The sequence below is a fragment of the Amblyraja radiata genome, chromosome 1 (genome assembly GCF_010909765.2).
Source record: "Amblyraja radiata isolate CabotCenter1 chromosome 1, sAmbRad1.1.pri, whole genome shotgun sequence".
Classification (NCBI taxonomy): Eukaryota; Metazoa; Chordata; class Chondrichthyes; order Rajiformes; family Rajidae; genus Amblyraja; species Amblyraja radiata.
In genome coordinates this window covers 35,448,841-35,461,401 of record NC_045956.1, presented here as the reverse complement: position 1 = coordinate 35,461,401, position 12,561 = coordinate 35,448,841, and the positions used below count along the sequence as shown (strand labels likewise).

Genomic DNA, 12,561 nt, shown 5'->3' with positions numbered 1-12,561 from the left:
AATGTCCTCAATTTCTCTTCTACATCCTTCCCATAAAACAAAATGTCCCAATTCACTCCTTTTAAATCCTTTCGCATCTCCTCAAAGTTAGCCTTTCTCCAATCAAAAATCTCAACCCTTGGTCCAGTTCTGACCACCTCCATAATTATATTGAAACTAATGGTATTGTGATCACTGGACCCGAAGTGCTCCCCAACACACCTCCGCCACCTGACCTGTCTCATTTCCTAACAGGAGGTCCAGCAATGCCCCTTCTCTAGTAGGTACCTCGATGTATTGCTGCAAAAAACTATCCTGCACACATTTTACAAACTCCAAATCATCCAGCCCATTTACAGAATGTGTTTCCCAGTCTATGTGTGGAAAATTGAAATCTCCCACAATCACTACCTTGTGCTTACTACTAATATCTGCTATCTCCTTACATATTTGCTCTTCCAATTCTCGCTCCCCATTAGGCGGTCTATAATACACCCCTATAAGTGTTGCTACACCTTTCCCATTTCTCAGTTCCACCCAAATAGCCTCCCTGGACGAGCCCTCAAACTATCCTGCCAAAGCACTGCTGTAATATCTTCCCTGACAAGCAATGCAACACCTCCACCTCTTGCCCCTCCAATTCTATCACACCTGAAGCACCAAAATCCTGGAATATTTAGTTTCCAATCACAGCCATCCTGCAACCATGTTTCACTAATCGCCACAACATCATACTTCCAGGTGTCAATTCACCTTGGAGGTCCTGCTTTTCAGACTTCCGAGCTCTCCAAAGTCACGCTGCAGAATCTCTTTCCTCTTTTTCCCGACGTCATTTGTGCCGACATGCACTACCACTTCCAGCTGCTCACCTTCACCCTTGAGTATGCCGTGACGTCCTGGATCCTGGCACCAGGGAGGCAACACACCATCCTTGAATCCCTCCTGTTGCCGCAGAAACCTCTGTCTGTACCTCTCACGATGGAGTCCCCGACTACCACGTCTCTGCCTGACGTCTGTCTCTTAGCCTTTACTTAAGCGCCATGTTTTGACTCGCAGACCTGTCGGCCGCTTATACTGGCAGTTCTTCTGTCCAGACAGATTCCAATAGGTGAACCTGTTTTCCAGAGGTACTTCCCCGGGGTCTCCCGTACTCCAAGCTTCCTTCCCTTCCTCATCGTCACCCACCTTCTCTCTTCCGGTATCTTCGGTGTGACGATCTCACTGTAGGTCCTGTCCAGGAAACTCTCATTTTCCCGGATGATCCTGAGGTCATCCAGTTGCTTCTCCAGTGCCCCAACACGGTCCTTCAGGAGCTGAACCTGGACACACTTTCCACAGTTGTGGCAGCCAGAGGCACCAGCTGAGTCCCTCACCTCCAACATCCTGCAAGCATCACACTGAATCAGCTTCCCTGTTATTTCTTCACTGCGTCTCACCCTCTCGAACTTTTGGCGTAGACTCCTCCCTCAGCCTCCTCGCCGAAGACTCTCGTGAATGGCGCGCACTTTTTCTCATGAAGCACTTCCCTCGACAAGGCTGCTCTCCTAGATTGTTGTGCACAGTGAGAGAGGATGTCACCATTACAGGTGTTATAACCGGTGAGGGAAACTGTAGAAGGTTACAGCAAGATATAGATCAATTGGAAGGTTAAGTGGAGCATTGGCAGACAGAATTCAAAGACAGACACAAAAAGCTAGAGTGACTCAGTGGGACCGGCAGCATCTCTGGAGAGAAGGAGTAGGGTTGAGACCCTTCTTCAGACTTCAGAATTCTTCAGATTTCAATCCTGACAAATGTGAGGTTGTACATTTTGAAAAGTCATGTTGGACAAATGTAAGAGGCACTAGGTTTAAGTGAGAGGAAGGAGTTTTAAAGAGGATATGAGAGGTAGATTTTGTTTACACGCTGAGTGGCTGATATCTGAAGAGCTCTATCAGTTATAGTTACAATATTTAAGAGGCAAAGCATAGAAGGATATGGTGCGAATGCAGGAGAGTGGAATAGTGTCGCTGGGCTAAAAGGTCGGCATGGACGTGATAGGCCGAAAGGCCAGCTTCTCTGATGACGGACTCTACAATTCACAGTCGCCCCTGCCCACAGAATGACCAATGTGAGTGAGCTGTTTTAAAAATACTAATGCCAATACATATATTAAATTTAGTAGTGAAAGATTTGTATTCATCAGTTCAAATGGTAAACAAATCTTCCAATATATATGGACGTAGAAACAATAAATGACCCGGAATTAATAGTTTAATATTCCCTTCTATCTAATCTTCTGCACTGTAGTTGATCCTGAGCTCATGGCTGAACTTGGCTGGCTGTATAGTGCAATTGTTGAGTGTTGCATTCTTCGTACCCAAAGACAGCTGGAAATTTCCACTCCTGATGGTGGGTCAGAGTTTCGGTGCATTCGCACAGCCTTTGGTTCTTTTTTCTCCAACAAAGGTGGCAGCTCTTTGGTTTCCAGAGCATCAAAGAGCTACAGCAAACATGATTTCATCAATGGGTGAGTGGTTTGGATTAGAATAAATGCCAATACATCTTTCAAAAAATGGCGGTGCTTCCACTATGGACGATATTTTATGATTAGCGAAGCAGCTGGGGAAAGGCACGGTTTCTGTTTCCAAGTGCAATAATAGGCATGTCTGATCCTGGGTCTTAATAAGATGACAAAAAGCAAGCTTGTTAGAGCTTCCAAAACTGTGTTATTCTATTTGAGTATTGTAGTACCAGGGGGAGATCCGAAGATGGATTGGGAAAGGTACACAGTTGCCATGCCAGCCAACTTCTCCAATTTCTTGTGTAGCAAGGAACTGCAGATGCTGGTTTAAACCAAAGATAGACACAAAAAGCTGGAGTAACTCAGTGGGTCAGAGAAAAGAAAGGTGATGTTTCGGGTCGAGACCCTTCTTTAGACTGAGAGTCAGGGGAGACGGAGACATAGAGATAAGGAAGCGTAAGGTGTGACAATGTGACATCATAAGAGATGAATGTCAAGAAAAATGTAAAATAGATCACTGTTAGCTAGGAGAAGTGACATCGAAGCATACAGAGATAAAATTTAATCGGGGGTCAGTCAGACGGGTTGGAGAACTAAGAAGGGGTAGGGATGGAGGGAGAGGGAAAGCAAAGGTTACTTGAAGTTAGAGAAGTCAATATTCATACTGCTGTGTTATAAACTGCCCAAGCAAAATATGCTGTTTCCCCAATTTGTACCTGGCCGCACTCTGACAATGGAGGAGGCCCAGGACAGAAAGGTCAGTGTGGTAATGGGAGGGGGAGTTAAAGTGTTTGGCAACCAGGAGATCAGGTAGGTTTAGGCAGACTGAGAGGAGGTGTTCAGTGAAATGATCACCTAGCCTGCGCTTTGATATATAAGAGTCCAAACCTGGAACATCGGATACAGTAGATGAAGTTGGAGGAAGTGCAAGTGAAACTCTGCCTCATCTGAAAGGACTGTCACGGTCCTTGAACGGAGTCGAGGGAGGAGGTATAGGGGCAGGTGCATCTCCAGACGGTGATATAGAGAGATATGGAACAAATGAATGAAAGATATGCAAAAAAGTAACGATGATCTTGTGGGGTCGGTGATAATGAATTATACAGACAGTGGAACTCACCAAGGTGACTGTGAAACAATGACTAGGGTGGGAGAAGGATGGAGAGAGAGGGACAGGTGTTGCATCTCCTAAGGTTGCAGGGGAAAGTTCTCACCCGAACCCACCCCCTCCCCAGGCGCTTCCCACTCAAAGCACCCCCCTTCGTTGTACTATTTTCACTGTCGTCTTGGTGAGTTCCATTGCCAACATTGGACTCTTTCCTTGATCTTCATTACTTTTTGCATATCTTTCATTTATTTGTTCTATATCTCTATATCACCGTCTATATCTCTCGTTTCCCTTTCCTCAGACTCTGTCTGAAGAAGGGTCTCGACCTGAAACGTCGCCTATTCTTTTTCTCCAGAGATGCTGTCTGATTTGCTGAGTTACTCCTGCTTTTTGTGTCTATCTTCTCCAATTTCTTCTTTGCTTTCAGCTATCATTTAGAATTTGATTCATACTGTTGCTTTCTGCTCTCTCTGGTCAAAACCACTTTTGCACAAGCTATACAAAGTCTCTTGTTTATCTAGTGTAATATGTGAGAAAGAGAATTTGTTTCCAGTGTAAGTATTAAACGTTTCTCTGAAATTGAAGTTTTCATGTTTATGTATGTTCTGGCACAAGCACTGTATTTGCAAATGAGTAACTTGCAAATGGTTTTCCTTTCTCTTTCACAGGAATAGTCATTTATGTAGTTAGATTAATGCTCAACTTAAAATGCGGAATAGAAAACTCCAAACATAAACTGCTAATAGGTTCACTTGAGATAGTAACTGTCTTCGTACAATTAATTGTAATGTGACAATTGTTTTTTTTTCCTGGCAATCTAGCCAATCCGTTGGGTATTCTGTTTGCCAACATCCTTTCTCCACTACTGATGAAGGATCCATCTTCAATGCCGGTGCTGGTAAGCAGTGATGGAACATTTTAATACTGAGTACACTTTGCCATATTCCAGAGGATAAATGAGGGAAATGACCCAATGTGTTCCACTTGCAGCTGGGTGTCTACATAGTTCCTGCAGTGATTGCCTGTCTTCTTACAACAATCGGCATTCGGGAAACGGTCCCTCCAACACCACCTTCTGCAGGTGCTGCCAACTCTACCTCAGAGCCGTTTTTTACAGGGATCGGGATGGTAAGGACTCAATCTCTGTTGTTTTACATGACAGTTTCTTACAGGGCTGTTATGAACTAACAATGCTTGTAGTTCAGATATAGTTTAAATGAGTTCGGCACTTTGCGAGTACATGCAGTATTGTATAGGAAGGAACTCCAGATGCCGGTTTAAACTGAAGATAGACACAAAAAGCTGGAGTAACTCAGCGGGACAGGCAGCAGCATCTCTGGAGAGAAGGAATGGGTGACGTTTCTGATCGAGACCCTTCTTCAGACTGGTTAAGGATAAGGGAAATGAGAGAAATAGACGATGATGTGGAGAAATAAAGAACAATGAATAAAGGATATGCAGAATAGTAATGATAATAAAGAAATCAGGCCATTGTGAGCTGTTTGTAGGGTGAAAACGAGAAGCTGGTGCAACTTGGGTGGTGGAGGGATAGAGAGAGGGAATGCCAGGCCCAGGGGCGGAAATCACTATTAAAACATGGGGGGGGGACACAATTATTTGGCCGCCGTATACATACATACATACACGCACGCACGCACGCACACACACACACACACACACACACACACACACACACACACACACACACACACACACACACACACACACACACACACACACGCGAGGCTTCGGCCGTGGGCCTTGTGGACGGTAACATCGGGAGCTGACCTGGTTGGTGACCGACTCTAAACTCCAGCAACAGCAGCTTCATCCGCCCCGAATCGTGGGGCTTAAATCGGCCAGTTTGCGGGGCCTTTCATCGCCTGGCGCGGCTTAAAATCAGCCGGCGGGGACTTCAACATTGGGAGCCTCGATGCAGCAGTTTGATTTTAAACCACACCGGGCGATGAAAGGCCCCGCGAACGGGCTGATTCAGCCCTTAGAAAGCATCTGAAACCTTTGATCTACAAATGTGATAAATAATTGCTCAAATGTGATAAATAACACTAAAAAATAAAACTGAAGCAAATAAAGGCAAACAGAAGAACCAACCTTGGAGGGGGGAGAGAGAGATGGGAAAAACATGCTAAATAACGTGAGTAAGCCAGCCAGGAAACCCATTCGACCGGATTCCTTAATGACCTGACACGTTTAAATCTCTCCCATCTAATTAGTTCAAATAGTAATTGTACCCACATCAGACAGCTTTGGGAGGTCAAAATACAATTGGTGACACATCGTGTTAATGTGGTGTTAATAGAGACATTTAACAAGCGCTTAACGGTGACACCCCACAATCTCGCAGAAAGCAGACATTTTAATAGTTTTTTTTCACTGAATTTCAAAATCCGGTTTACAAAACATGGGGGGGGATTGTCCCACACCTCCCAAAATATGGGGGCGTCATGTCCCCCCCAACCCTCCCAGGATGTCCGCCCATGGTCATGCCTACCTAAACTGAGAGAAATCAAGATTCATACTACTGGGCTGTAAGCTGCCCAAGCGAAATATGAGATGCAGTCCCTTTAATTTATGTTTAACCTCACTCTGACAATGGTGGAGGCCTAGGACAGAAAGGTCTGTGTAGGAATGGGAAGGGGAATTTAAGTGTTTAAGAAGGAACTGCAGATGCTGGAAAATCGATGGTAGACAAAAGTGCTGGAGAAACTCAGCGGGTGCGGCAGCATCTATGGAGCGAAGGAAATGGGCAACGTTTCGGGCCAAAACCCTTCTTCAGACTGATGTAGGGTGGGAGGGGTGACGGGAAGAAGAAAGGAAGAGGAGAAGCCAGAGGGTTGTGGGAGAGCTGAGAAGGGGAGGAGACAATAAGGGCTACCGGAAATTGTAGAATCAATGTTCATGCCGCTGGGGTGTAAACTGCCCAAGTGAGGTGCAGGAGGTAGCACCAATGCAATCTTCGATGTAGCGGAGGTAGAGGTCGGGGTTGGGGCCCTGGTACGTCTCGAACAAGGATTGTTCGATGTACCCAACAAAGAGGCAGGCATAGCTGGGGCCCATGCTACGCCTTGTATTTGGAGGAAATGGGAAATAGAGATGGGGCCCTTGTTCGAGACATACCGGGGCCCCATACCCGACCTCTACCTCCGCTACATTGACGATTGCATTGGTGCTACCTCCTGCGCCCACACACAACTCACTGACTTCATCCACTTCACCACTAACTTCCATCCGGCACTCAAATATACCTGGACCATTTCCCACACTTCCCTACCATTTCTTGACCTAACTATCTCCATCGCAGGTGATAGACTTCTGACCGACATCCACGATAAACCACTGACACCCATGGCTATCTAGACTACACTTCTTCCCACCCTGCTTCCTGTAAGGATTCCATTCCCTACTCACAATTCCTCCGTCTACGCCGCATCTGCTCCCAGGATGAGGTGTTCCACACCAGGACATCGAAAATGTCCTAATTCTTCAGGGAACGGGGGTTCCCCTCCCCTAGTATAGATGAGCCTCTCACCAGGGTCTCTTCAATACCCCGTAACACTGCTCTCTCTCCCCATCCCCCCCCCCCTAACAAGGGCAGAGTCCCCCTAGTCCTCACCTTTCACCCCACTAGCCGTCACATACAACAAATAGTCCTCCGTCATTTTCGCCACCTCCAACGTGACCCCACCACTCGCCACATCTTTCCATCTCCCTCCCCGTTTGCTTTCCGCAAAGACCGCTCCCTCCGTAACTCCCTGGTCAATACTTCCCTTCCCACCCACACCACCCCCACCCCAGGCACTTTCCCTTGCAACTGCAAGAGATGCTACACTTGTCGCTTTACCTCCCCCCTCGACACCATTCAAGGAACCAAGCAGTCGTTCCAGGTGTGACGGAGGTTCACCTGCACATCCTCCAACCTCATCTATTGCATCCGCTGCTCTAGATGTCAGCTGATGTACATCGGTGAGACCAAGCGTAGGCTTGGCGATCGTTTCGCCGAACACCTCCGCTCGGTCCGCAATAATCAATCTGATCTCCCGGTGGCTCAGCCCATCAACTCCCCCTCCCATTCCGAATCTGACCTTTCTGTCCTGGGCCTCCTCCATACCAGAGTGAGCACCGCCGGAAATTGGAGGTGCAGCACCTCATATTCCGCTTGGACAGTTTACACCCCAGCGGCATGAACATTGACTTCTCCAATTTCCGGTAGTCCTTTTTGTCTCCTCCCCTTCTCAGCTCTCCATCAACCCTGTTGTTGCTCTTCCTTTCTTCTTCCCGCATTCCCCCCCCCTCCCTACATCAGTCTGAAGAAGGGTTTTGGCCTGAAACGTTGCCTATTTCCTTCACTCCATAGATGCTGCCGCACCCGCTGAGTTTCTCCAGCACTTTTGTCAACAGGGGAATTTAAGTGTTTGGCAACCGGGAGATCAGGTTGGATCACGTGGGCTGAGCGAAGGTGTTCCGCAAAACAATTGCCCAGTGTACGTTTAATTTCGCCGATGTATAAGAATCCCTTTACCTCCTCCCTCAACTGTCCAGGGACCCTGACAGTTTTTCAGAGGTTCCCTTGCACCTCCTCCAACCTCATCTACTGTATCCGTTGTTCAAGATGTGGATGCTTATACATCGGCGAGATGCTGCCTGGTCCGCTGAGAACGTTCCATAACCAGTCTTGGGCCCTGATTATTTTCTACATCTCAATTAAATTTCCCCAAGGAAAACGACGCCAGCCTTGTCAGTTTTCTATGTCATTATAATTCTCCAGATCTGTAATTTCCTTGTAGACCATCTCTGCAGCCCCTATTGTGCAATGGCGTTGTAACCAGAACAATGCAGGCCAAGCTAGTCTTAGTGGTGTTTGACCTGGCCTACCTGCTATTATATTCTGCACCTGTAAATACAAGTTTCCTGTCTTTTCCATTGTCCTCTGGGAAAAGTTAGTGACCTGAAATGTTAACTCTGTTTCTCTCCCCACAGTTGCTGCCCGGCCGGCTAAGTATCTCTAGCATTTTTGTTTTAGTGTCATCGTGAATAGCACAGAAATGGGCAATTCGGCCCACCGTATCCATGATGACGTTTTTGCCACCCATTTGACTGCATTAAGACAGCATTCTTCCATGCCTTGCCTCTTAAACATAGTGATTGTATCTGTTTCCATCGCCTCTTCTGACAGAGCATTCCAGATATCAACAACAATTCTCTTTTAAAAGAGAAACATTCCCTCTCAGGTTCATGCACATTGAACCAATACCATCTTGATTTTGAAACCCTACCTGGGGCAAAATATTCTATCAAATGTCTAATAATATCCTTACAACTAAACCCTTTGGTTCTTGTCACTTCCACCCTCAGAAAAATGTTCTGACTGTTTACCATACCTATGCCCCTCATAATATTTTATTCTTTTATCATGTCTCCCTGCAACCTCAGACGGTCCAGGGAAAACAGGCTCAGCTAATCCAATCTCACCAGAACTACAATCCTCCAATCTCGGTAACATCCTGGTGAATTTCTCTCCAGTGCAATCACATCCTCCTTACAGTGTGACAACCAGAACTGCACACACAACTTCATGTGGAGCTTTCCCAGTACTTTGTAAAGGTGCAAACATGCCAACTCAAGGCTATTAACCCAAGGCTAGCATCCTATTCTAGCAGCTGCATGCTGGCGAATCGCCATTTTGTTTACAGGAGAAGATGGGCTCAGTCTGTTCAGTTTTGCTCATTCCTTGAAACAAATTCCTTGTTCCTAGGAGTCAGTCTGGTGAATCTTTTTTGGTTTGCTTCGAAGGCCAGTGGATTCTTCTTGAAGGAGACTAGAACAGTTATGATGTCATCTTGGCAACACTTGTACTGTTGTTACAAGAGTGCCTCACTTTTGTCCTTCATCTGCCTTGTATCTTTAATTACTCAATGTTTGTGTATGTTATCTTTGCTTTTCTCATACAAGGAGTCCTGAATATCAATTTGTCATGGTCTTGCTCCATGCTTGCATGGGCCTATGAGCTTACTGTCCACACGTGCTGAAGGCTGGTTAGCACGCAACAAAAGCTTTTCACTGTACCTCCGTATACGTGACAATAAACTCAACTCAAACTCCCAGGACCAATACTTTCAAAAACCAAGCTACATGAAAAATCTTTCTCATCTCAATGTCCTGAATTTAGGTGTCATTTACCCAAAGGAAAATGTGCTCATTTAAAAATGAGATTCAGAAAAGCCTAGCTGCAAGATGATCTCATCAACTTCAGTCTAAGTCTGTGATGTGGAGAGATAAAGAACAATGAAAGATATGCAAAAAAGTAACGATGATAAAGGAAACAGGCCATTGTAAGCTGTTTGTAGGGTGAAAATGAGAAGCTAGTGCGACTTGGGTGGGGGAGGGATAGAGAGAGAGAGGGAATGCTGGGGCTATCTGAAGCAAAATATGAGATGCTGCTCCACCAATTTGCGTTTAGCTTCACTCTGACAATGGAGGAGACCGATGACAGAAAGGTCAGTGGAGGAATGGGAAGTAGAATTAAAGTGTCCAGCAACCGGGATATCAGGTTGGTTCACACGGGCTGAGCGAAGGTGTTCCGCGAAACGATCGGCCAGTCTGCGTTTGGTCTCGCCGATGTATAAGAGTCCACATCTTGAACAGTAGATGAGGTTGGTGGAGGTGCAAGTGAACCTCTGCCTAACCTGAAAGGACTGTTGAGGTCCCTGGACAGAGTCAAGGGAGGAAGTATAGGGACAGGTGTTGCATCTCCTGCGGTTGCAGGGGAAGGTACCTGGGGTTTGGGTGGGAAGGGATCTTTTTTCCAGTCTGCCCTTCACCCTTGTAGCTGATTCAAGTGAGTGAGCCAGATGATCCACTGTTCACTTCTGCTCTAATATCTTGATTAGTATCTATGATCTTTACTGCTGACCATTGTCTTGAAATGGCTATCCTTCCTTCAATGTGTTTCCTTTCTTCAGTAATGCAGCTGTGTGTAAAACCTATCCTTGTGACCAAGTACATTGGTAAACCTGTAATCTTGTACTTTTATGGGCACAAAGATGAAGCCAGACTCTGCACTTTGAACCTATTTATTCAGAGCATGTATATTGACTACTGTTTGCACTGTGTGTGGGTAGTGCTACACGAGTCGGGGTGGCAAAACTGTGAAATATGAATATTCATATAACAAGGTACGACCTAAACTAATATCCCATTTGTTTGCCATATTTTAGTTGAGTTTAGTGTCACGTGATACAGTGAAAAGCTTTTGTTCTCACCGTTATCATTGCCACTGTACATTTGGGCTGTGTCCATGTATCCCTTTGGGTTCTGCACATGATTTGGATTCTGCCTTGTAAATTTCAGAGCATTCTGATAAATTCAGGCAGCTCCTCAGGGAAATAGTCGAATCCCTGTCTTCCTCATGGAGCACATATTTGTGTTAGTCCTTTACAGATCCAGTCGAGAATAAAAGTCTAAACCTATCAAAGTGCAGTCAACAGTGAGCCTGAGACTGAATCTGTCGTTCGTGAATAAAGTTATGGATAATTATCCCACTGGCAACAAACTCACAGCATACCCCCACGATTTCAGAAAGTGGAGCAGAGAGAAAACTGGCAACTACAGATGTGCTGTCTAACCTTGGTAGAGTGGAAAGTTTGGAATCTATTTTGGTAACAGGGCAATTGGAATATAATAAGGTTGGGCAAATAACATGGATTTATGAAAGGGCAACCGTTTTTGATGTCAGGGCGGTCACGGTGGCGCAGCAGTAGAGTTGCTGCCTTACAGCGAATGCAGCGCCAGAGACCCAGGTATGATCCTGACTACGGGTGCTGTGTACGGAGTTTGTACGTTCTCCCCGTGACCTGTGTGGGTTTTCTCCGAGATCTTCGGTTTCCTCCCACATTCCAAAGACGTACAGGTTTGTAGGTTAATTGGCTTTGTAAATGTAAAAATAGTCCCTAGTGGGTGTAAGATAGTGTTAATGCGGGGATCACCGGCCAGCGCGGACCCGGTGGGCCAAAAGGGCCTGTTTCTGCGCTGTATCTCGAAACTAAACTAAACTAAACTAAAATTGAAATGTTGTGGCTGTTAAAGCAGAAAAGTGTGAACCATTTGATGTGGTTATTTGGACTTTGGAAGGCCTTTGATATGTGCCCTTTATGACTTTATACCACGTAGGACTGTGCATTGGTATGAATTGCAAGTAGGTTAATGAACAGAAAACAAATAATAAATGTGTGATTATTGGAGAGGTGTGGGACTGTAAGCATTGTTGTTTACAATCTGTATTTCTCATTTGATGAGGGAACTAAATGCAAACAATACAAATTTGAAACAAGGAACTGCTGATGCTGGTTTACAAAGAAAACACAGCAGCTAGTCTGGGAGCATCTGAAGAAAGTGGATAGATGACGTTTTGGGTTGGGACCCTGAGGCACACCACTAATCACAGTGCTGTAGCTCGGCCACAGCACCAATCTCTGAGGCCTGCAGTCTGAAAAACAACCTTTCACTGCCGCCCTCTGCTTCCTTCCGTGAAGCCAATTCTCTATCCAATTAGCTAGCTCTCCCTGGATCCAAGATGATCTAGAGCAGTCTATCTTGCTGAACCTTATCAAAGGCTTTCCTGAGGTTTACATAAACAACGTCTATGGCCTTGCCATCATTAACATTCGTGGCTCCTTCAAAAAGCTCATATTTGTGAGATGCGACGTCCCATGTACAAACCACATTGATTATCGCCAACGGTAGGATGCCTTCATTAGACGGGGCATTGAGTGTAAGTCAGGAAGGCATGATTCATCTTAATCGGATATTGGTTAGGCCACATTTGGAGTAGAGTGCAAGAGTAGGGAAGGAAATGCAGACTTTGGAAAGATTGCAAAGGATGTTTACTAGATTGATGCTTGGATCAGGGGGGATTAGATACAGGGAGAGGTTGGACACACTTCGATTGCTTTTC

At 45.7% G+C, this 12,561-nt stretch overlaps 1 protein-coding gene across 1 annotated transcript in view; it reads left to right on the top strand.

The window, feature by feature from the left end:
* The window catches only part of slc49a3 (solute carrier family 49 member 3), an 80,420-nt gene that overhangs the window by 46,432 nt on the left and 21,427 nt on the right, over positions 1 to 12,561 (top strand). Inside the window, exons 3-5 of the mRNA XM_033020461.1 lie at positions 2,269 to 2,488; positions 4,412 to 4,488; positions 4,581 to 4,718. Coding sequence (XP_032876352.1) covers positions 2,269 to 2,488; positions 4,412 to 4,488; positions 4,581 to 4,718 — 435 coding nt within the window. The remainder of the gene's footprint in view (positions 1 to 2,268; positions 2,489 to 4,411; positions 4,489 to 4,580; positions 4,719 to 12,561) is intronic.